General features: G+C 45.1%; 3 protein-coding genes across 3 annotated transcripts; 1 reads left to right on the top strand and 2 right to left on the bottom strand.

The window, feature by feature from the left end:
• Nucleotides 1–1,234: 1,234 nt before the first annotated feature.
• Nucleotides 1,235–14,276, bottom strand: LOC311031429 (uncharacterized protein; the record flags this gene model as incomplete). Its single annotated transcript, XM_084037741.1, has 14 exons — nucleotides 1,235–1,387; nucleotides 1,481–1,555; nucleotides 4,304–4,429; nucleotides 4,511–4,672; nucleotides 5,070–5,226; nucleotides 5,718–5,800; nucleotides 6,164–6,712; nucleotides 10,558–10,612; nucleotides 10,983–11,197; nucleotides 11,922–12,047; nucleotides 12,182–12,343; nucleotides 12,410–12,566; nucleotides 12,663–12,745; nucleotides 13,881–14,276. The coding sequence occupies 14 exons, from the start codon at nucleotides 14,274–14,276 to the stop codon at nucleotides 1,235–1,237; spliced, it is 2,499 nt and encodes an 832-aa protein (XP_083893867.1).
• A 2,435-nt stretch (nucleotides 14,277–16,711) lies between these two features.
• On the bottom strand, nucleotides 16,712–19,002 carry LOC311031428 (keratin, type I cytoskeletal 50 kDa-like). The gene is made up of 7 exons (XM_084037740.1): nucleotides 18,605–19,002; nucleotides 18,435–18,517; nucleotides 18,182–18,338; nucleotides 17,945–18,106; nucleotides 17,694–17,819; nucleotides 17,303–17,517; nucleotides 16,712–16,819 (listed from the first exon to the last, which is right to left on the bottom strand). The coding sequence occupies exons 1-7, from the start codon at nucleotides 18,995–18,997 to the stop codon at nucleotides 16,726–16,728; spliced, it is 1,230 nt and encodes a 409-aa protein (XP_083893866.1). The 5' UTR covers nucleotides 18,998–19,002; the 3' UTR covers nucleotides 16,712–16,725.
• Nucleotides 19,003–22,456: 3,454 nt separating this feature from the next.
• LOC311031427 (keratin, type I cytoskeletal 50 kDa-like) lies at nucleotides 22,457–24,769 on the top strand (the record flags this gene model as incomplete). The annotated part of the gene is made up of 7 exons (XM_084037739.1): nucleotides 22,457–22,857; nucleotides 22,945–23,027; nucleotides 23,124–23,280; nucleotides 23,356–23,517; nucleotides 23,643–23,768; nucleotides 23,945–24,159; nucleotides 24,676–24,769. Exons 1-7 carry the CDS (start codon nucleotides 22,465–22,467, stop codon nucleotides 24,767–24,769), a joined length of 1,230 nt encoding a protein of 409 aa, XP_083893865.1. The 5' UTR covers nucleotides 22,457–22,464.
• Nucleotides 24,770–25,215: the final 446 nt, after the last annotated feature.

The raw sequence follows: 25,215 nt of genomic DNA, 5'->3' as shown, positions 1-25,215 counted from the left end.
ACATACATGTTATTTACTCTGCAAAATCTCCGCTAAATCGTTCTGCCACCAGAGGAGTATTGAGTTCTAATGTGTGCAGGTAAGATGAGGACCGAGGCCCAGAGGCAATAAAGAATGTGATGGAGTCAAATCTCTCCTAATTAGGACGTGAATCAACCTGCAGAGGGATGAAAAAAATAAAACTACAAAAATGTCAGAAGCAGTAAAAACTAAAACAGTCGGTGTTTGAGGTGGACCAGCAGGGGGCAGCATCGTTATTTATATATATATCAGAACTGAATCATGTTCTTCACATCAAACCTGCTGAACTTTACATTCTTTTAAACATCAGAGATTCAGAAGTCATTTCTGTTTGTGGTGTTTTTGGTTGCTGTGTCCCTTTTTTATACGGGAAGTTTAAAATTAGTTTACTGGGAACAAAGTAACAGAATAACACAAGCTCACCGTTTTATTTCAGAATATTTTAACTTTGGGTTCTTTGAAAATTAACACAGTTGTGTTTTTTGAGCTCTTTTATATCAGACAGAATGAAGGAGATGGCCGGTCTTTCTCTTGCTGACCCACGGAAACTGAATACACTTGGTGTTTCCAGTAGATGGCGCTGTGTTGCATTGAATTTTGATTGCGTTTAGCTACATTTTATCTACATGTAATGTATGAAAACGGAAGCCAACATCACAGCAACAGAAAAAAAGTGTTTATCTGGACTCTCATTTTATTCTTTTAGCATCAGATTCTCAACGTCGGCTAACAACGATGATGACGGCGTCATCGCCCCCGGCAGCAGCTAGCGGATGATGGCGGAGGATGATGTCTTTGAAGTGGAGACAACCTTCCCGTCAACCACCTCTTGAACTACAACCATCGTCCTCTTGGTGGACGTTGAGCTGATGGACAGAAAACATTATTCAACATACATTATTTTTAGTCTTTCAGATTTTATATTTTCAGTTAAATATCTTATTTACTAAATTAGTTCCTGATTATTCATTATAATCTTACTCGCATCCTACTGAAAATGTGTTTAAAATGATGTCATTAATTATTATTTATTTCATTAATTTTATTGTCTTTGCTTTGTTTGTGACCTATGACCTGACTTATTTTATCTACCCTTTATGTTTTTTTAACTATTCATGATAAAATTATTTGTCAAATACTTTCTGACTTATCCTCTCTAGGTGTGGTGGTGATGATGAGGATGAAGAACACCTGAGGACCCGCCCCCTGACACTCACGTGCTGACCGCCTCCCCGTCCAGCAGCCTCCTGTACTCGGCGATCTCCTTCTCCAGTCTGGTCTTGATGTCCAGCAGCATCTGGTACTCCTGTCCCTGTCTCTCCAGGTCGCCCCTCAGCTGGCCCAGCTGCTCCTCCATGCTGCTCACCTGCAGGGCAACGGCGAGGAAATGTTGCAGGTGAAGCCGTAGAAATGAGACGTGCTAGAGCTAAAGACGGGTAAAAACATTTTTCTGTCTCACCTGCATCTGGAACCCAGAGAGCTGCATGGCGTACCGGCTTTGAGTCTCGGCCAGAGTTTCCTCCAGAGACGCTTTCTGCAGAGATAAACGCTCAACAGTTTAGTGAAGGTCCTTGGACTACTCTTACTGCCATGAAGATACTTGGACTACTCTTACTGCAGTGAAGGTCCTTGGACTACTCTTACTGCAGTGAAGGTCCTTGGACTACTCTTACTGCCATGAAGATACTTGGACTACTCTTACTGCAGTGAAGGTCCTTGGACTACTCTTACTGCCATGAAGATACTTGGACTACTCTTACTGCAGTGACGGTCCTTGGACTACTCTTACTGCAGTGAAGATACTTGGACTACTCTTACTGCAGTGAAGGTCCTTGGACTACTCTTACTGCCATGAAGATACTTGGACTACTCTTACTGCAGTGAAGGTCCTTGGACTACTCTTACTGCAGTGACGGTCCTTGGACTACTCTTACTGCCATGAAGATACTTGGACTACTCTTACTGCAGTGAAGGTCCTTGGACTACTCTTACTGCAGTGACGGTCCTTGGACTACTCTTACTGCCATGAAGATACTTGGACTACTCTTACTGCAGTGACGGTCCTTGGACTACTCTTACTGCAGTGACGGTCCTTGGACTACTCTTACTGCAGTGACGGTCCTTGGACTACTCTTACTGCCATGAAGATACTTGGACTACTCTTACTGCAGTGACGGTCCTTGGACTACTCTTACTGCCATGAAGATACTTGGACTACTCTTACTGCAGTGAAGGTCCTTGGACTACTCTTACTGCCATGAAGATACTTGGACTACTCTTACTGCAGTGAAGATACTTGGACTACTCTTACTGCAGTGAAGGTCCTTGGACTACTCTTACTGCAGTGAAGGTCCTTGGACTACTCTTACTGCCATGAAGATACTTGGACTACTCTTACTGCAGTGAAGGTCCTTGGACTACTCTTACTGCCATGAAGATACTTGGACTACTCTTACTGCAGTGAAGATACTTGGACTACTCTTACTGCAGTGACGGTCCTTGGACTACTCTTACTGCAGTGAAGATACTTGGACTACTCTTACTGCAGTGAAGGTCCTTGGACTACTCTTACTGCCATGAAGATACTTGGACTACTCTTACTGCAGTGAAGGTCCTTGGACTACTCTTACTGCAGTGACGGTCCTTGGACTACTCTTACTGCCATGAAGATACTTGGACTACTCTTACTGCAGTGAAGGTCCTTGGACTACTCTTACCGTGCGTACCCACCAAACGCGATGAACGCGATTGAAACGCGCGACAAATGAAATCGCGTCGCGCTAGACGCTCCAGTTTTGACGCCGGTCCAATATGCCAAAAAACGCCTCATCGCGTCATCGCGTCGCGCGACGAGCTCGCCCAAACAACAACATTTCTTCCGCCATTTCATTCTCTCGTCGATCATGGCTGAGATAACCACCATCGCTGCACTGTATCTACTCTGGAGAAGTTCCCAGCTTCGTCTGCGGGCTAGGCGCCGACGTCGGTTCTGGGTGCATGCTACCCTACGGAGGCGGCGTGAGCTCGGCGAGTTCCACCGTCTCCTGCAGGAGCTGCGCCTGGACGACGGCCGGTTCCAGCGGTACTTCAGGCTGACTGTTGCCCAGTTTGAAGACCTGCTAACCAGGGTACAGGACCGGGAGGTTTAGCTGCTGCTCTGCCCAGAACTGGTGCTTCATAGCCGGCCATAAGCCCCAGTGATAAACAATCGCAAAAAAAAAGATCTCTGTGTGTGAAAGAGCTGGGATTGATATGTGTGTGTGTGTGTGTGTGTGTGTGTGTGTGTGTGTGTGTGTGTGTGTGTGTGTGTGTGCGCGCGTGCGTGCGCCCCCCAACTTTGATTATGGGCAATATATAATATAATATAATATATAAATATTGTGGCAAAAAGCGAGGGAACACCAGGACGTCCGTACGTCAGCACGTCGGTGACGATCTCAACGCTGATAGGCTGTCGCGGCGCGTCTTCACGCGAATTCGCCGCAAAAGTTCAATTATTTCAACTCGAGCGATGGCGCGATGGCGCGATGAAGCGATGGCGCGATGAAGCGATGAAGCGATTTTTCGCGTCCATCGCGCCGCGCTATCGCGTCCATCGCGTCGCCCGGCGCGATGAAGCGTCTAATCGCGTCTTTGCATTGACTTTACATGTAATCTTGTCGCGCGATGAAGTTTCATCGCGTTTGGTGGGTACGCCCCGTGACTGCAGTGACGGTCCTTGGACTACTCTTACTGCCATGAAGATACTTGGACTACTCTTACTGCAGTGACGGTCCTTGGACTACTCTTACTGCAGTGACGGTCCTTGGACTACTCTTACTGCAGTGACGGTCCTTGGACTACTCTTACTGCCATGAAGATACTTGGACTACTCTTACTGCAGTGACGGTCCTTGGACTACTCTTACTGCCATGAAGATACTTGGACTACTCTTACTGCAGTGAAGGTCCTTGGACTACTCTTACTGCCATGAAGATACTTGGACTACTCTTACTGCAGTGAAGATACTTGGACTACTCTTACTGCAGTGAAGGTCCTTGGACTACTCTTACTGCCATGAAGATACTTGGACTACTCTTACTGCAGTGAAGATACTTGGACTACTCTTACTGCAGTGAAGATACTTGGACTACTCTTACTGCCGTGAAGGTCCTTGGACTACTCTTACTGCCATGAAGATACTTGGACTACTCTTACTGCCATGAAGGTACTTGTACTACTCTTACTGCCGTGAAGGTCCTTGTACTGCTATTACTGCAGTAAAGGTACTTGTACTACTCACCATGCCCAGCATGGACTGCAGCTGGATCTGCAGCGCCAGCAGCGTCCGTTTGACCTCTGTGATTTCCGTCCTGGACGTCTGCAGCGTTTCCGTCTGAATCACCACCTCTTTGTTTAGAGTGTCCGACTGCGAAAACACAAACACCATGAACACACCGTGTAGGTGACGGGTGTCGTCTGTCAGCAGGAACTGATGTCATGACGTTACCTTGGCCTGGAACCAGGCCTCCAGATCCCTCCCGTTCTTGGCGGCGATGGCCTCATAGTGCTCTCTCATTTCGGCCATCATCTTGCTGAGGTCCTGTCCCTGAGCGGCGTCCACCTCCACGTTCACCTGACCGGTCATCTGAGCTCGCAACGCCAGCAGCTCCTGCAGAGACCAGAGAGACGTGAGCTGCTTGTCCTCCTGGTCCAGGACTCACTGTGTCCCCTTGTTAGATCTTAATGTCAGCTATGAAAAATTACTAAATCTATGAAGCCTTTTGTTAAAATAAGTCATCATTTATATGAATGAGTCTGAGAATCACAGATTTAATGGATGTAGTGCTATTGATAATATAAAACAAAAATAAGACAATAATTCTCTACCTTATAAGGCACTTCACAAAAACAAGCTACAAACTGCTTCACAAAAGAAGCATCACCAAAAGATTTCGTTTTGTAAAATATACTGGGGGGTTTTTCTGCAGTCACAGAATTATTCTTATATTAAATATAATTTTAGATGAATAAAAATGTCTAATTGGATGAACCGGGTGTTCTCTGACCTCCTCGTGGTTCTTCTTGAGGAAGATCAGCTCCTCCTTCAGGCCCTCGATCTGCATCTCCAGGTCGGACCGGCTCATCGTCAGCTCGTCCAGGACTCTCCTCAGACCGGCGATGTCGGCCTCCACCGACTGACGCATCACCAGCTCGTTCTCGTACCTGCAGGAGGAAGAGTGACCAGCTCATATATAGAATCGATAATAGTGATAAACTTTATAGTCTGAGCTGTTTTTCATTTCAGACGGAGTGAATCTGTGATTATGTTTGTTGCCTTGAAGAACTCATTCATGCTGTAACATGACTCCTTAATTACAAACATTCATGAACTGCTGCCAAACTTAAATGTCTCACCTGTCAATCATGTCACACCTGAGTCTGTTCTACCTCTACCCCCACTAATACCACTACTACCTCTACCTCTACTACTACCTCTACCCCCACTAATACCACTACTACCTCTACCTCTACTACTACCTCTACTACTACTACCTCTGCCACTACGTCTACCTCTACTACTACCTCTACTACTACTACTACTACCTCTGCCACAACTTCTACCTCTACTACTACAGCTGTTGGTTACAGAGGAGGATCCACTCTGACCCCCCATTTGGTCTCTGGACCGCTTACACCAACGACTAGAGACTCACTTTGTCCTGAAGTCGTCTGCAGCCAGGCGAGCGTTGTCGATGCTGAGATGGATCGCTCCGTTCCCCCTGATAGCCGCCTGAATCTGTCATCACACGTGAGTGCCAACAGTCATATTCAAGTCATCCTCAAGGATGATGATTATAAATGATGCATCAAATTCCTCAATACGGCTACTGACGAAGACAGTTGGGTCCAAACGGGTCCAAATGAAAATACAGTAGAAACACAAGGCTCAGTTCTTTGTTTTTAATTATCTTATTTATACATCAAAATCAGCCGATAAAGGAAATTACTCTTCCCCCCTCCTCATTCACTACTACTAGTAGTACTGATGTGACTACAACAGCTCTGGCTGAATCTTTGCTGCTCCATTACCTCTTTGCACCTGCACATGTTACCTGTGAGGGTGAGGAGGGTGAGGGTTATCTGTGAGGGTGAGTCTTACCTTGGCAGTGAGGTCAGCGATGGTGACCTGGAAGGCGCTGTAGTCCCTGGTGCTGGGCCTGACCTTGCTATCCAGGAACTGTCTGATCTTCAGCTCCAGGTCGGCGTTGGCCTTCTCCAGGGTGCGCACCTTGTCCAGGTAGGTGGCGAGGCGGTCGTTAAGGTTCTGCATGGTGAACTTCTCGTTGCCGATGAGGCTGTCGTCCATGCCAGAGACTCCGTAGCTAGTGGAGGAGGAGTAGCCTCCACCCGAGGAGTAGCCTCCACCCGAGGAGTAGCCTCCACCCGAGGAGTAGCCTCCACCCAAGGAGGCCATGGATATGCGGGCCCCTTGGCCTCCTGCGCCAGCGTACACGCTGCCGGCCCTCATGGCCGTTATCCGCCCACCGCCTATGTTGACCATGGAGCCGCTGGAGCTCCTCATGGACCTGGAGGTGGTGCGAGAGTAGGTAGAAGTCATGATGGATGGTGTCTTCCTGCTGTGAGACGATGCCGAGAGGAGAGTGAGGAGCTGCAGGACTTTCTCCTCCCTATTTAAACCTCCCGCAGACGTCAATCACTCAGCGAGCGACTACCAAGGCAACAGGTGAAGCTGCGGGTCAGGTATGTGCACAGCAGACCTTTCCTGGGCGTGGCAGGGATGGTCTGATAAAAATGTAACCTTCAAAGTGCTATAATTACACAACAATGATGGGTTCTGTTTATCAAAGTTCTCCAGAGGCTGCAGACTTTGTATTAATGAGGACGTTGTGCCAGCGATGCTGTCGAACAGGAAAGGAAAACCACAATTCAGTCGATGGAAAGTTAATTTACTCAAGTCACTGAAAGTGTTGATTAAACTCTGCTGTCACCAAGCAGAGGTTAAAGAATTATGACTCGTTAAAAGCTCCACCAATGGTTTTTAAATGTAAATCTGAGTATGCTCTGTAACACAACGTTGAATGTTTTCTAAGCTAACGTAGGTTTTGTCATCTAAATGAATGAGTAGATGTGGTTGTCTCCTGAGCTGTTGTTCGACAGTGTTGCAGCAGTAGAGCTGCTTCACTTTGATGCATCTACTGTTACATCAGACCAGTTCCTCGTCTCAGGCTGACCTCTGAACCCGTTCTTCAGACTGAACTTTGATACAGTCGGGGTTGTTTGCCATCCATTTGTCTCGATTGTTAAAACCTTTCTGGTTACTGATTTCCAACCTTTGTTGAACCACATCCATCATCACGGCGCCAATCACGCCTTCGTCAACACCGCCAACAGTGGGAGGAATCAATGAAGGTGAAGGCTCCATCAGTGAGGCGTTAACACTAACAAACCTGTTCTTACACCCTGAACCACTCCTGCCCATGTGATGCGTGACTTTCTGCTCGCTGACAGCGGCAACATCCAAGCCGTCACTCAGCAGGGCTGGACCGACCAGGTTTCATGCAAACGGGTCGACACCAGCTGCCAGAAAGGCTGATTGATCAGGTTGTTCCGGAGCGTCGGGTTCACATTAACGGCTGATCTCTCACAGCCGATGATGGACGGCATGCTTTACGACTTTCTGCAGTAAAGTACTGGTGTTTCAGGGTTCTTATGTAAAGAGTCGCTTACAGAAAGGCAGTAGAAACTACTATTAAGGAGATTTGAACCTCCACATTCCTGCGTTCAGGTTGTTCGGTGCACAAACGTGGAAGGCGTGGCGTGTTTCTTTATCATGGTCATTCTGCTACAAGGCACGCCAAAGAAAACATCACTTTACAAATGAAACTTTACACAAGGATCGAAGGTCATTTAAGAGTCAAGAGAGTTTCAAATAAAAACAAGCTAAAATAGAATAAACATGGATACATAAATAAAATACAACAATTAAGACATCATTTAATAAAATCGAGTTATCTGAGAGGTTGTACCAGATATTTGAAACATACAAACTGAATGCTGCTTCTCCAGGTTTTGTTAAACCTAAGACCTGAACCAGGCCTAAAACGGACCTTGAGGTCTGGATGGTTCATCGTGAACAGGGAGCCTCACAACTGGACTGATGTGGTCCACTTTCTCGGTCTTAGTGAAGACTCGGTGTTAAAAGGATAAACTTGGTGGTGGAAGAAGTATTCAGAACTTTTACTTCAGTAAAAGTAATAAAGTATCAGCATCAAACAAGTAAGTCAAGACCAGCTGGCATTTATTTATGTTTGATTGTCGTTACTTAGTGGTACTTGGTGTAGAAATACTACAATATTGTAGTAAGCAACAATCTGGCCAAAATACACTTATTATCAATTGTCAGGGTACACATTATACTATATATTATCGTTTTCTAATCATTAATTTACAAAACAATGTGTTGAATTATAGCTGGTTGTTTAAACTGTAATAATACATAATTTGTAAGTATAAGTTTGTGTCTTTTTAAAAATCAGAATCTGCAACGTTGGTGGTTGTGACGTAGTAAAATTTTATTTTAAGTGGAGCATAAAGTAGCAGAAATACTCAAATAAATGATACTTGTACAGTGCTTGTACCACTGCTTGTATACAGGGTCGCCCATAAAGTTGGAATAATTTGCAAAAGTCTTTTATAGCACCAAACTAATATTTTAAATTAATTAATTTCACCTGGGTAATTGTGCCATAATGTAATCATTGCACCTGGTCAAAGTGGTTACTGATGCATTTAAATAGGAATAAATAGAAGCTTGAGTCTGAAAAGAAAATATTACAACTTTATGGGTAAAAGTGTTATGATTATTATTATTATTATAACATGATTATAGTAAGCCTGGCAGATTCTATGCTGAAGAAGTAAATTAATCTTCTCAAGTTAATTACATCTTAACGTTTAAAATCCCATGAACCTGCTTATTACCAGTCTTGATTATAATGTCCCATAATTATCTAAATCACCAGTATCTTCAGCAGTAAACCCTCTTATTAATGACATGTTTTGACATGTCATGACTTTTTTTTAGTCCATCCATTAATCACTGGTATTCTGCTTCACTGCTCTCCACTCATTTAGGTCACATAATGAGTAAAGGGAGGAACTGCTTATTAAAGCTGCCTGTCAACTGTTGGATCGTCTCCCGGAGACGAGAAATTAGCTTCGATGTGAAGCTAACAAGACGTGAAAACATCCAAGATGTTTGTTTGTTGTTGCTTCAACACTCAATTCAGTTACTTTTCTCACGAGATTAAACGTCGACTGCTTCACTGTGATAAATGTTCAGGCCGTGTGATACCACTTTTGACCACACAGAGCGGCCGACATTTACCTTTAGTTACAACCTAGAGAGGCGCTGTGTCACTCGAGGAAACTCAAGGTCAAAGTCAGGGATAGTAGGATAAAATAAACAATACAATAATTTCAAATATTAAATTAAATCACAAATAAAAAATAATACAACATTGTACAATCTTCAATTTCAATTCTATTCTAAAATATTGTACTCTGACCTTCAGATTTGGATAGTAAATTAAAAAAACATAACTGATGCTTTGTAACCGTACATAATGCTGTTAAAAGAAGCTTCATGTCTATGCTATCAACACCACATCTTTTTTAATCTTTAGTGTGTTTTAGTGGTGCTCTAACAAACCATTCAGCCTATAAATTATAAAATAATATTATAAACAGATATTACATTACTGACAATGTATGTATGTGACAAATATATGCATATTATTAATATAATAACCATTTAGTTGTCACATACACAAACTTTTTGAACAAACATCAATCAGTGGACAATATAATACAACATAAACAATAACACATGCAGTCATGTTGCATTATTTAAAATGCCAGAGGCAGCAGGGTCAACATTTGGGGGAGGGGCAGTTCCTGCTCTCACAATAACCCCTCTGTTTTTGCTTTTGCTTGAACCCCAAAAATACATTCTCATAAAAGTGCCATCAACTTTAAAAGTACGGAGCTGTCATTAATTATATGAAGCTACAGTTCTTATGGCTGCCACTGGAGGGCAGTCTTCCTCTGTTGGTAACCGGCCGAAACTAAACAGTTTACTTTAGTTTGTTGGTATTCAGTTCTTTAAAACTCAAACATCTCTTGGACTCTTTCTGTTGTCAGTAGGAAGAAGATGTACTGTTCTATTATTTTCTGGTCAGGTTGTTTTCTTTCTCTTATTCATAATTATTTAGTTTTTTTTGCTGGTTGTTTCCTCATAATTCCTCACACCTCATTAATCCATCCACTCAAATCTACTCAAGTCAAAGCAGCAGCAGCAGATCCGTCGGTGTGAAATAAAAACATGAAAAGGCTGATACGTCAGTGTAAAATAAAACGACATGAACCAGGGAAACGATGTCAGACTTGATTTTTATTGAAGCAGGTCAGGACTCGGTTGACTTCATCTGATGCTAACTGTTGCTAAATGTGACCGCTGCTGCTGCTGATCACATTTCCAGAGGCGTCGACTTCCTGTACGATGGTCACCACCCTGGTGTGGGAGCTGCTGCAGGAACACGGGACACAAAAAATAAATGTTTCAATTTCCATTGGCCGAAAATAAGTGTCCCACTCCTGCTTAAAGCAGAAGAACACCTGACAAACAAACATAACTGTGAGGTGTTATGATCCCCTTAGTGAGACATTACTGTGCTTGTCATGATGATGCTTGTGAAAAGTTAGAAAAGTGGTGCGGTGTGCTTTTTTTTTTCTTTTTAAGTTTTTTAATCTGGTTTAACATGGGTGCAAATGGGGCAGTTGCATGCCGACAAGATAAGAGAACACATAATCTAAAAGTAGTTAAAAATATTCCATTTTAGGACCATTTATCATTTTTATCTTTATATCATGATGTATTAATAGGTATGTATTTCCACCTCTCTCCGTCCAGCAGCCTTCTGTACTCGGCGATCTCCATCTCCAGTCTGATCTTGATGTTTAGCAGCTCGGCGTACATCCCCTTCTGGTTCTCCAGGTCGCCCCTCAGCTGGGCCAGGTGCTGCTCCAGACCCTCCACCTGCCTCTGGTAACCTGCCAGCATGTTTGTGTAGCGGCTCCTGGTCTCCATGAGAGACGCCTCGGCAGCGTCTTTCTAATTGGGAGGAAGAGGATTGATGGTCGGGTCAGTAGTGTTGCTGTCAGGTTGACTTTAAAAGTACGACGACCCTTTAATCCTTAATACTGAGATTCCTAGTCAATGTTATGGAACAGAACATGAAATTGCTCAAACCTCTCAGACTGATATCTTTCCGAAAACACCAAATTCCGAACGACAAGAAGGAAAAGAAAACAATAAAACCCCACCACATTTGAACCCTGCCAAACTTACACCAACCAATGAAAAACATCCAATGAAGCTGATTCTGAAACAATGATGCCTCTATTTTAGGTTCAATGTCATTAATCAACTAGGCCAATAAACAAGTTAAGATCATCAAATATAACACTGCACAGGTGGTGAGACAAGGACATCCACCCTTTCCTGTCTTCCAGAAGAAACCATGAAATACGTTCATACGCAGATGACACATTACTTTATTTACAGAATCCATGAGTCCCACAACAAGAATTCAGGAGATTCTCTAAAATCTCAAACTGCTCCATGAGAGCTGGAATCCTCCAGCGCTACCATCGGGACCATCACCTGGTCCAGGCCCAACTCCAGGTCTGAACGCGGCGTAATTTCAACCTACTCAACCAAATAGTTGACAAATAGATGCATCTATCAATCTCACTCATTGGAAGAATTGCAGACATGAGATGGAGAAACGACCAAACTAAAAATATTTGTGTTGAATGATGTAGTGTTTCGTCACCTTGCTGATCTGAGCCTGCAGTTTGATTTCCAGACTCTGGGCGGTTCGTCTGAACTCTCCGATCTCAGTCCTGGTCGTCTGCAGGGTCTCGGTGCGAACAGCCACCTCTTTGTTCAGCTCGGCCGACTAGAGGAAGGATCCATGATGTTATTGATCAGATATCAGGATATCAAACAGAAGCGTCGTGTCATCTGATAGTATGAGAGTAGGGGACAGCAGTGAGCACATTCAGGACAGGAAATGGGACTTTGTGGTCTCACCTTGGCCTGGAACCAGGAATCCAGCTCTTTGCGGTTCTTGGTGGCGACACCCTCGTAGTGTTCTCTGATCCCAGCCATGACGGTGGACAGGTCTTCCTGAGGGGCGGCGTCCACCTCCACGTTGACCTGGCCTCCCATCTGGGCCCGCAGGGCCAGCAGGTCCTGCAGGAAGACGGCGGTTAAACTTGTGCCTTTTTATCTTTTTATTTATTTCCTGTCTGGTCTCACCTCCTCATGGTTCCTCTTCAGCTGGATCAGCTCATCTTTCAGACCCTCTATCTGTTGCTGCATGTTCGACCGGCTCATGGTCAGTTCCTGCAGGACCCTCTTCAGACCGGCGATGTCGGCCTCCACAGACTGACGCATGGCCAGCTCGTTTTCGTACCTGAACAAATGGGAGAATGAGCTCAAGAAACCCGTCTGAAAGACTCACAAGAAGAAGGACTGGATCCAATTACTTCATGTTGCGTTCTCCACTCACTTGAGTTTGAAGTCGTCGGTGGCCAGCTGGGCATTGTCGATGGCGAGAACAAAGGAGGTGTTTCCACGAACAATGTAGTTAATCTGTACAGGAAGGAAGAGAAAAACGGTCTTTAATCAGTAGATTACAACCGTATTTCAATGTTTTACCCTTTTTAAATTATCTTTATCATGTAAATCACTGTAATATACATAATAAAACAATAATATGATTATTATGTTTAACCTCTGAAAGAAGTTGAAAAGAAAGATTTACTCATAAACAAAGTTGTAAAACTTAAATTTAAAAAACTCATTTGTGAAATGAAAAAAAAAAGACTTATTAAACATCACTTAAAAAACTGAAAAGTATATCCCTTAAAAATTACCAAAAGTTAAACTGCCTCAATAACCTAAATGTAAAAAATATGTCAAAAACTAAAAAAGAACCTTGGTCAGTTTGTTTCTCTGGTGACATCACACTCAGGTGAGAGATCTGTTCAACCCCCAAATCTTCTGTCAACTTGAATTCTTCCGGCCATGATAATCATTTAGTGAAAAGCCCTAACACAAATATACTGAATACATATTTACTGAAGTAAGCTGAACAAACATGCATATTTACATATTAACAGTCACATGTAAAGCTACTTGATGTTTACACATGTAAAACATACTACTTTAAGTTTACATCTATGCTTCATTTTACATTTTTTCAGGTTGTAATTTTAAGATTTGAGTTCTACTCAAAAATTCCATCTTAGAAGTGATATTATTGAGCTTTAAAAGTTTCCTTTCTTTTTACAAATTCTTTTGAACTTTTTTGAAAATTCTGACTGTAGTCTCCTGAAAGACATAAAATACTGCAGTAAAATCAATAAAAAATAACGACTGAAGAAGTATTTAAGTTGATTTGTGTACCTAACAGGTTCAACTGGTAGTGTATTATTTATGTACATTGTTTTAAATTAACATTTCATTTATATATTCAAATTTGATCTTCTTGTTCTTTGGGTGAAATGTAATTTTCAAAGCCTTCTGCATCCTATAAACCTGACGTGTAAAATGTATGCAACTGTTTTCAACTAGAATTAAACCCAGGACATGAAATTGATTGGTGGGGAATGTTGATGCCTGCCTGTGAAGAAATGCTGCCTCAGAGGCTAAATTGTGGGTAAAGTAGCCCTTTAGAGGAGCTTTTTGTGCTCAGACTGTAGGTCTCCCATCTTTGTGTCCTCACCTGGTCCTGCAGTTCTTTGATGGTGACCTTGAATGCGGCGCAGTCGTGGCCTTCAGGTTCAGTCCTGCTCTCCAGGAACTGTCTGATCTTCAGCTCCAGCTCGGTGTTGGCCTTCTCCAGGGTGCGCACCTTGTCCAGGTAGCTGGACAGGCGGTCGTTGAGGTTCTGCATGGTGGCCTTGTCGTTGGTGGAAACATTGGCGGCGTCTTCCAGGTTGAAGCCGCTGCCAGCACTAGCATTAGCACCAAAGGAGAAGGAGGCCTTGGATACCCGGACTCCAGATCCTCCGGCTCCCCCGTACATGCTGCCGAACCGCCGGGAGGAGGAGGAGGAGGACATGGCAGGAGTCATCATGGTGGAGCTCCTCATGCTGTTGCGGCTGGAGAAGGAGTTCATGACTGAGGGTCGGCTGATTGTCGGCTCTGAGCGGAGTGAAGAGCTGCTGGGACGGCGGCTCCTTTTATGCCTCCACGCTCTCCTACCACCTCCACCACAAACAGCAAAGAGCAAATAGGTCAAGCCGGTCGGGTGAGTTTACAGCCCCCTGACCATCAGGGGAGGAGACACAACTATCCTTTTATCCATTTTAGTTAAACATTAATTTTTTTCTGTTTCGTTCCATTGTTTATTTTCTTTTTGTCTATTTTCAGATGTTTGTTTTCTCTTTGCGACTATCGTCACCTGTAGTTATTCCTTCATTATTCTCTAAATACAAACAGAATTTTCCCCTGAGGGGTGTACAAGGAAGCCAGTTCGGCACAGCCAGGCTTTCTTTGCTGACAACAAAAACGAATACACCAATCTGAGTTTGATGAAGACGTTGACCGCATCATGGAAGGGACTGCCAAGCAGGACATGGACAGTTGGCTGTAAACTATGGTCACTATCACAGTGAACAGCTGAGCAATATGGGACAGAGGCAGCCAAGACTGCTCTATCAACAGGTGCTCCAAACCATTGAGTTATCCAGTGGCTTAGGGAAGAACTCGGGTCACTCTACAGGCTGTTTAGGAAAGCATCAGAAGTCAAAAAGTTCGGCCTGGCAGATGTTAGGGCGATCCTTGGGAAGAAGCTCCTAACCCTGTGGAGAGAGCGCTCCATTCATGGTGAACCCTTCAGGTTGATTGTGCAGGTCTTTGGCCAGAAGAGGATCACCTGATGGACATGCTTCGGAGGCGGCAACAACTAATGCCACATGCATTTATAGTGACACCAGGAGAGACCAACCACCATGATATCTAGCTCTGCAACAGGCCCAAGTGGAAAAACTAGTAAAGAGTCTCGGGAAGGTCTTAAACTGCAGCCTGAAATGCAAGCCATCCTGGAGTGCAAGCTGAAAACTGTGGACAAGTCTGGGCAACCCCAGAAGATTGAAGGCCAAGTTTTACCAACAGGGATACTCCCAAGAATCCTTTGGCCCTTGCTGAAGTCCCCATGACTGAAGTGGAAGGTTTGAGGACAACTTGAGCCGCTCATTCCGCAGATGACTGGCCTTGTCAAGCAGCCTGAGTAGCATTTAGATGTATGGGAACAGCAACGATCTCAGGCACATACCACGATGAATTCCTCTCTGGCCAGACTCATTAACGTGATTCGATATACAATACTGCCAGCAGGAAAGAGAGGCAGAATCTGGTGAGGAAGGATGACCAAATAGAATAGTGGCCAGGCGACAACAGGATGCCTGGATGAAGTGGGCCCAGGCACAGAGGAATCTCACCTGGGAAGACTTCTGTGGCTATTACAATTGTGTTTTGTGTCTGTTACGATCATGATTTTTGATCATCAGCATCTTTGCCTTTCAGCTGTTGCGATTTTAACAATGCATTTTTTTTTTTTATTTTGGTCTCCGTCATGTTGGGTTTTGTTTGCTGCCATCTTGGTTTTTGGTCTCCGTCGTCTTGGTTTTTACCGGCTGTTGGTGGTTAACTTGCCTTATAGCTTGCTTTTGCTTTTTGTCTCTCAAAGCCCTTTATAAACTAAAGATGCCATGCAAATTAAGTTATTACTAATGTACGTCTCAAATACTTTGAATATAACTTATATGCTCATCTGAGAATCTGTATTGCTCCTAGTGAATACCATCAGGAACAAATTCTTGGTGTCCAAAGAAAACCTCCTACTCCTCTGGCACCGAGGTCCAGGGGATTTTACCCAAATGGTGATGCTCTTTCAAAAGGAGATGATTATTGAAAAGTGCTTTTCAATCAAAAAATCTGAACACAAACGGTCGAAACCAAGTTCGGTCTGCAGCATCAGTTACCACCAATATCAACCTTCCATTGTCCGTTCTTACCACATCCACCAGCAAAGCAGGAAGGATGTGGTTAAGTAGTAAAGCCAGCCTCATTTTATTGGCTGTCTGGGCCAAGTGTGACATAATTCAGTGGTGCGACTCTACACCTGGTGCTCAAAATTGAGAATATTTTAGCATTTACGTATCTTAAAAACCTCCAGAAAAATGTGATGCACAGCACTACACGAGCACAAACACCGGGCGAGTCGTGCCTGAGGAAAACAGCGCCTGACCCGCTAATCTCACTTTGTAGGACACCCCTCGGCTGCTGTTCGTTGTTTACAGACCTGGGAGGAAGTGTTTTTCCTGGGGAAGATTGATAATTGATCGAAACACAACAATAAACATTGTGTGAGGAATGGATGGAGATAAAAATATTTAATGTTTCATACATCAGATATGATTCTGTTCAATGAAGTGAAAGCAGCAGCTGATACGTCAGTGTCAAATAAAACGACATGAACCAGGGAAACAATGTCAGACTTCATGTTTATTGAAGAAGCTTGGACAGACTCAGAATTCAGACTCTGATTCTGGTTTTATTCTGGTTTAACTGCTGGTTGAGATCACCCTTCCAGATTCATCGACCTCCTGTACAATGGTCACCACCCTGGTGGTCTTGGTGGTGGTGTGGCTGCTGCTGCTGCAGGACAGAGAAGGAACAATTCAGTTTGTTTTTATTGATTTGTATATCTGAAGTTTCTGTCTGATGGGTCATATTAAAAACTAATTGAAACTCCTTTTACACCAGGTTTGTATGTATTGGTTGCTGTTGTTTGGTTTAAATCTGCAGAGGCTTATCTCTGAAAGTTTTTGTTATTTTGTCAAAAATGATGCGATAAAAGTTGAACTTGTGATCTAAAAATCAAAATTTTGTAATAACTATGTTTAGCCATGCTAGCATCTACAGATACTAAAGTCTGTGTGTTTGTGGTCAAAACTGAAGCATGTTGGCAACTATGTGATGAAATTCAACTTTATTGATCCTGTGACTTCAACTTGTTGGTTTACATCCAAACAGCTGCAGAACTAAAGACGTCCAATCAGCCTCAACAGGAGTCAGTGTTCGCGGATCATTAGCTAAAGTTACCATGCTAACACTAAAAGCTAAGGACCCTCCACTCACCTCTCTCCGTCCAGCAGCCTTCTGTACTCGGCGATCTCCAGCTCCAGTCTGGTCTTGATGTCCAGCAGCTCGGCGTACATCCCCTTCTGGTTCTCCAGGTCGCCCCTCAGCTGGGCCAGCTGCTGCTCCAGACCCTCCACCTGCCTCTGGTAACCTGCCAGCATGTTGGCGTAGCGGCTCCTGGTCTCCGCCAGAGTCACCTCCAAGGCTCCTTTCTGTTGGGGAGGAAGAGTTCGGACAGGAAGAAGACCCTTTAATACTTTAAACCAACGCCTCGCATTCACATTAAAACTGAAGACCAACTCTGCCAGAAAAGAAACCCACTAATGAAATGACGTAAATATGAATCCAGATGTAAATCTGACTGAGGACATATATAGTGTTTCGTCACCTTGCTGATCTGAGCCTGCAGCTTGATCTCCAAACTCTGGAGGGTTCGTCTGACCTCTCCGATCTCAGTCCTGGACGTCTGCAGGGTCTCAGTGCGAACAGACACCTCTTTGTTCAGCTCGGCCGACTGGAGGAAGGATCCATGATGTTATTGATCAGATATCAAACAGAAGCGTCGTGTCATCTGATAGTATGACAGTAGGGGCAGCAGTGACTACATTCAGGACAGGAAATGGGACTTTGTGGTCTCACCTTGGCCTGGAACCAGGAATCCAGCTCTCTGCGGTTCTTGGCGGTGACACCCTCGTAGTGTTCTCTGATCCCGGCCATGACGGTGGACAGGTCTTCCTGAGGGGCGGCGTCCACCTCCACGTTGACCTGGCCTCCCATCTGGGCCCGCAGGGCCAGCAGGTCCTGCAGGAAGACGGCGGTTAAACTTGTGCCTTTTTATCTTTTTATTTATTTCCTGTCTGGTCTCAGTGGTCTCACCTCCTCGTGGTTCCTCTTCAGCTGGATCAACTCGTCTCTCAGACCCTCTATCTGCATCTCCAGGTCGGACCGGCTCAGGGTCAGTTCCTGCAGGACCCTCTTCAGACCGGCGATGTCGGCCTCCACAGACTGACGCATGGCCAGCTCGTTTTCGTACCTGAACAAACGGAAGAATGAGCTCAAGAAACCCGTCTGAAAGACTCACAAGAAGAAGGACTGGATCTGATTACTTTGTGTTGCGTTCTCCACTCACTTGAGTTTGAAGTCGTCGGTGGCCAGCTGGGCATTGTCGATGCCGAGGACGAGGGCGGCGTTTCCACGAGCAGCAAAGTTGAGCTGAAAAGTTCACATAGTTATAAAAAAGGTCAAATGAACCTGAAAGTTAGAGAGCCTTTTGTGCTTTTGTGCAGGTTGTGTCCTCACCTTATCCTGCAGGTCTTTGATTGTGACTTTGAACAGGGAGAAGTCGTGGCCTTCAGGTTTGGTCTTGTTCTCCAGGAACCGTCTGATCTTCAGCTCCAGCTCGGTGTTGGCCTCCTCCAGGGTGTGCACCTTGGTCAGGTAGCTGGATAGGCGGTCGTTGAGGTTCTGCATGGTGGCCTTCTTGCTGGCGGACATGTCCATGCCGTCGGCCAAGTTGAAGCCGCCTCCAGCACTAAATGAGGAGGCAGCCTTGGAGACCCGGACTCCAGATCCTCCGGCTCCCCCGTACACGCTGCCACCCCCCATGCTGCTGAGCAGACGGGAGGAGGAGGACATGGAGGGAGCCGTCATGGTGGAGCTCCTCATGCTGCTGCGGCTGGAGAAGGAGTTCATGTCTGAGGGTCGGCTCGTCGTCGGCTCTGAGCAGAGAGAGAAGAGCTGCTGGGACGGCGGCTCCTTTTATGCTTCCAAACGAGGCCGGGGGTGTGGTGGTGGTCGGCATGCCAGACATGCCAGGTGGGTCACAGAGCAGCCCCGGGGCCAGGAGAGCAAACCGGTCCGAGCTGCTTTTTGTCCATCACAATAGTGTCTTGGCCACCACAACTGTTAATTACCTGATGGTCTCATCCTGTTAGTCCACACAGAGCCCCGAGGACCCAACATCCAGTCGGACCACAAACACCTCACAAGTGAAAAACCTTCAATTATCCGTCAGCAAAATTCTCCTTCAGCTGAACAAGCTATTTTGAAGTTGTTGGTGGCCTTTCAACGAGCAGCAAAGTCAGACGTTTTCAGAAAGTTGTAATATTTTCAAACTTTACAGTAGAGATACATTTTTTTAACTTGCTAAAGATGTAATATTTCTGAAGCCTGTGGGAGCTGAAAGCATATGAAAGTTCTCAAGATGCTGTTTTTATAATCATTTCCACCAGGAAGATCATGAGCGTGTGTTTGTGGCTCCAACATGGTTTAATGCTACACTGTTTTCAGAAAATGAGCCAAGCAGCAGGCGGGTGAAGAGAAGCAGAGCTGAGTCGTTCCCTCCACCTCCCTGGAGGATAATAAAGACACCAGCCTAACTAGTTTACAGACGGGGGTCAGCATGGCACCCCGACCGGTCTGTCAACAGGGGGCAGCATGCTCCAGTAGCTCGTCTGTTGGACCGGACCACACGGGCCAGCCTTCGCTCCCCAGGTGCATCAATGAGCCTTTACCCGGTCCCAGGTTTTCCTTCCTTGGACCACTTTCGATAGGACCTGACCCCTGCAGACACCCCACAAGAGCTGCAGTTCTGGGGATGCTCTGACCCGGTTGTCTACCATCACAGTCTGTCAAAGTCACTCACATCTTTACGCTCACCGATTTTTCCTGCTTCTAACACCCAACGTTGAGGACAAAACCGTCACTTGCTGCCTGATAGATCCTGACAGGTCCCATGTTAACGAGATATACAGGATTATCATAATGTTATGGCTGATCGTTGTAAATAAGTCATAATAACAGGCTTTGAGTGTTCTCCACCATAACGCCAGTACAAGGGGGGAGGGAAGCCGTAGTTATATTCCTGATCTTGTCTGTAGGAGTTAGAGATGTAAAACTGACTGAAGGACTTCATGGTCCTTAGTATTATTACTAATATTGTTTTGGTGCTTTGGCCACCAACAGATAATCAACGATTCTGCCTCCTGTGAGTCACATCATTGTCGCTATGATGACGACATCACTCACTTCTGTCTTTTGTTCTGCATACAGTCAGTTAAATAAGTGCCCAAAAATATAATAGATTGACGTTAAAGTGATGTTCTGAGAAAAAGTTCATTAATTCATAATGAATAAAATCATTCATTCCTTGGAGAAGAGAATGATCATTTAAATTCTAAGTTATTTACTAGGGGTGTGACGAGATCTCGTAGATTAAAGTCGACGATATTTCTCGTCGCGTTAAAAATCCGTCTCGCGAGATTTGTGAGCTATACATAGCTGAGGTTTTACAGACAGCTGTTACTGACTGGGAGCTTAAAAAACCCAACCACGGCATCGCTTATTGTTACCGACAATGCACGTAATATGGACGTGGCCGTGCGCGACGCGGGATTGAAGTCGCACATCTGTTTTGCGCACACTATAAATCTCGCAACCCAAGCTGGCCTCGGTGTTCCCCACGTCGCTCGTTTACTCGGGCGGGTGAGACGTGTGACTGCTTTTTTTCATCGTAGTTCAGCGGCTACCGCGGTGAAAATGTCCAAGCAGAAACGGCTACAATTACCATCACACAAGTTAATGACGGGCACGTTGGATATGCTGGCTCGTTACCTTGAGCAGCGAGCTGCCATAGCAGCATCACCAGCCCAGAGTTAAGACAAAACTCCGGAAGCATTCTCCGACAGCTGCGATGTCGGAGATGCTGAAGATGCTGTAGTTGCAGCATGTTGTTCATGACTTACTTGGTCAGGCTCCGTTTGCACTATTTGCACTCTGTATCGACAAAGTAGAACTTTGATTTGGTTTGAAAGAAGTTTATTAAAAGATCATGCTTACGTCATGCATGTAAAGAGTTATAATAAAATATTTCAAAATGCATGTGCAACTCTGTTAAATTAAAGTCTGTTGGTCCAGTCATATATTTGGTCATTGTAGTTTACTTAAAATCTTGTCTCGTCTCGTTCTCGTGAACCCAATATCGTGTCTCGTCTCGTGAGCGGAGTGTATCGTCACACCCCTATTATTTACTTTATGCAGGTTTGGCTGGTGGAACGTGTCTCTGGCGGCAGGAAAAGCAAAGGTTTAAAAGTTTTATAGCATTGAAGAAAGAGATAATTTTCTATGTATTTCGAATCAGATTCCTTATAAATAATATTATGACTCCTCCCTTGAAGGATTAGAAAGTTAACTTAATATTGTCTAATCACAAAGACAGTAATTGTAGCTGCAGTAACTCCGTTTATTGCCTAAAAGCAACATTGCTTACATGCCTGACGGTGTTTAGTTTCTTCCCATCGCCCGGAGCAGTCGAACGCTGATGGATGAGGCAGCAGGAATGGAGCCTCACCCGATGGGCCTGTTCCTTCTCAGCTCCCGGTTGGCTGGTTGTGTCGGTCCACAAAGAGGCCTGAGCACCCGATGGTCCTCAAACGCCTCGCTGTGTTCGTACGTTTGAAACCCAACCCAACACAGGCAGCCTGCTGGTATGTGAAGTGATGGTGAGACAGGACAGATGTCTGAGACGGGAGGTTACACTCTGAAATCTGTTCTGGAATTCAAATGAGATAAAAGAAAAATAAGATTTGTGTTGACTTACATAGATATTTATTCTGAAATGAGGTCCCATGTTGGAAGGGGTGTGGCCTTGACATGCCGCAGCCGGGAGCTCCTATCATGGCTACGTTTTTGTCTTAATTCATGTTTTAATTCTGTGTTTATTAGTTGAGCATGAAACGCAACTGAGGAGGGAGCTGCTGTTCTAGTCTGGGTTCTCGTCTGGTTTTTAACTGAACTCCTTGTCCCTGTGTTTGTTCATCATCTCTTACCTTGACGAGTGTTTTTCTAAACACAAAATAATATGTTTGTGTGAGATATTGTGGGAATAGTTGTGACCTCGGGGGACATTGAATAAAAAGGAGTCTGACTGTAACACTTGCTCTGTCAGAGAACCAACCAGACCTGCTGGACCTCACCGGCTCAGCTCGGACCGGTTTGCTCTCCTGGCCCCGGGGCTGCTCTGTGACCCACCTGGCATGTCTGGCATGCCGACCTGCCGACCACCACCACACCCCCGGCCTCGTTTGGAGGGATAAAAGGAGCCGCCGTCCCAGCAGCTCTTCACTCTCTTCTCAGAGCCGACGACGAGCCGACCCTCAGACATGAACTCCTTCTCCAGCCGCAGCAGCATGAGGAGCTCCACCATGACGGCTCCCTCCATGTCCTCCTCCTCCCGTCTGCTCAGCAGCATGGGGGGTGGCAGCGTGTACGGGGGAGCCGGAGGATCTGGAGTCCGGGTCTCCAAGGCTGCCTCCTCATTTAGTGCTGGAGGCGGCTTCAACTTGGCAGACGGCATGGACATGTCCGCCAGCAAGAAGGCCACCATGCAGAACCTCAACGACCGCCTGTCCAGCTACCTGGCCAAGGTGCGCACCCTGGAGGAGGCCAACACCGAGCTGGAGCTGAAGATCAGACGGTTCCTGGAGAACAAGACCAAACCTGAAGGCCACGACTTCTCCCTGTTCAAAGTCACAATCAAAGACCTGCAGGATAAGGTGAGGACACAACCTGCACAAAAGCACAAAAGGCTCTTTAACTTTCAGGTTCATTTGACCTTTTTTATAACTATGTGAACTTTTCAGCTCAACTTTGCTGCTCGTGGAAACGCCGCCCTCGTCCTCGGCATCGACAATGCCCAGCTGGCCACCGACGACTTCAAACTCAAGTGAGTGGAGAACGCAACACAAAGTAATCAGATCCAGTCCTTCTTCTTGTGAGTCTTTCAGACGGGTTTCTTGAGCTCATTCTTCCGTTTGTTCAGGTACGAAAACGAGCTGGCCATGCGTCAGTCTGTGGAGGCCGACATCGCCGGTCTGAAGAGGGTCCTGCAGGAACTGACCCTGAGCCGGTCCGACCTGGAGATGCAGATAGAGGGTCTGAGAGACGAGTTGATCCAGCTGAAGAGGAACCATGAGGAGGTGAGACCACTGAGACCAGACAGGAAATAAATAAAAAGATAAAAAGGCACAAGTTTAACCGCCGTCTTCCTGCAGGACCTGCTGGCCCTGCGGGCCCAGATGGGAGGCCAGGTCAACGTGGAGGTGGACGCCGCCCCTCAGGAAGACCTGTCCACCGTCATGGCCGGGATCAGAGAACACTACGAGGGTGTCACCGCCAAGAACCGCAGAGAGCTGGATTCCTGGTTCCAGGCCAAGGTGAGACCACAAAGTCCCATTTCCTGTCCTGAATGTAGTCACTGCTGCCCCTACTGTCATACTATCAGATGACACGACGCTTCTGTTTGATATCTGATCAATAACATCATGGATCCTTCCTCCAGTCGGCCGAGCTGAACAAAGAGGTGTCTGTTCGCACTGAGACCCTGCAGACGTCCAGGACTGAGATCGGAGAGGTCAGACGAACCCTCCAGAGTTTGGAGATCAAGCTGCAGGCTCAGATCAGCAAGGTGACGAAACACTATATATGTCCTCAGTCAGATTTACATCTGGATTCATATTTACGTCATTTCATTAGTGGGTTTCTTTTCTGGCAGAGTTGGTCTTCAGTTTTAATGTGAATGCGAGGCGTTGGTTTAAAGTATTAAAGGGTCTTCTTCCTGTCCGAACTCTTCCTCCCCAACAGAAAGGAGCCTTGGAGGTGACTCTGGCGGAGACCAGGAGCCGCTACGCCAACATGCTGGCAGGTTACCAGAGGCAGGTGGAGGGTCTGGAGCAGCAGCTGGCCCAGCTGAGGGGCGACCTGGAGAACCAGAAGGGGATGTACGCCGAGCTGCTGGACATCAAGACCAGACTGGAGCTGGAGATCGCCGAGTACAGAAGGCTGCTGGACGGAGAGAGGTGAGTGGAGGGTCCTTAGCTTTTAGCTGGGCGTGTTAGCATGCTAACTTTAGCTAATGATCCGCGAACACTGACTCCTGTTGAGGCTGATTGGACGTCTTTAGTTCTGCAGCTGTTTGGATGTAAACCAACAAGTTGAAGTCACAGGATCAATAAAGTTGAATTTCATCACATAGTTGCCAACATGCTTCAGTTTTGACCACAAACACACAGACTTCAGCAACCGTAGCTGTTAGCATGGCTAAATTTTCTTTTTATAAAATTTAGATTTTTAAATCACAAGTTCAACTTTTATCTCTTAATTTTGGTAAAATAACAAAAAACAAATTTCATATGTAAGATATATGATAGATACATACATACACACACACACAAACCACAGTGTAAAAGGAGTTTTCTCCACTTGTTTAATGCTATTTATCCATGTTTCTCTTTCCAACTAAAAAAACATAATTTTAAGTCTTATCAGACAGAAAAGAAAGAAAAATGAATCAATCACAATGTTCCGTCCTGCAGCAGCCAGACCACCACCACCACCAAGACCACCAGGGTGGTGACCATCGTAAAGGAAATCGACGAATATGGAAGGGAGATCACAACCAGCAGTTAAACCTGAATAAAAAACAGAATCAGAGTCTGAAATCTGACTCTGTCCGAGCTTCTTCAATAAACATGAAGTCTGACATTGCTTCCCTGGTTCATGTCTTTTCTTTTAATTATGTTATTTGATTTCTTCTTCTATATTATATGTTTTGGTGGAATCATGTAGGAAGTCATTTCTTACAGGAAAACATTGTTATAAAATACCTAATAATTGAAGGTTCTCTAATCTACATCCACATCGTTAAAATGTTTCCCTGAGCAGAGAGAGAAGTCACTATCCCTCTGTGTGTGTTGTTCTCAGAGCCTACTTTGTTTACATAGCCGGCGGGTGGTGTTTTTTTTTTTTTTTTTTTTTTTTTCCAAGTTTTTTTATTGGAGACCAGCATTTCACATACATTGATACAAGATATAAAGTTATTTTAGCTGTTTACCACCTTTTTTTTTTTTTTTTTA

The sequence above is a fragment of the Eutrigla gurnardus genome (genome assembly GCF_963514095.1).
Source record: "Eutrigla gurnardus genome assembly, chromosome: 20".
Taxonomy (NCBI): domain Eukaryota; kingdom Metazoa; phylum Chordata; class Actinopteri; order Perciformes; family Triglidae; genus Eutrigla; species Eutrigla gurnardus.
This window is presented reverse-complemented; position numbering and strand designations above follow the sequence as displayed.

Bases quoted from the DNA above. Each gene is read 5' to 3' on its own strand.
- LOC311031428 (XM_084037740.1), bottom strand. From the start codon at position 18,997: ATGAACTCCTTCTCCAGCCGCAGCAGCATGAGGAGCTCCACCATGACG. The intron at 18,107-18,181 runs GTGAGACCACTG...GTCTTCCTGCAG, and splicing joins TGAAGAGGAACCACGAGGAG to GACCTGCTGGCCCTGCGGGC. The intron at 17,820-17,944 runs GTGAGACCACAA...TCCTTCCTCCAG, and splicing joins ATTCCTGGTTCCAGGCCAAG to TCGGCCGAGCTGAACAAAGA.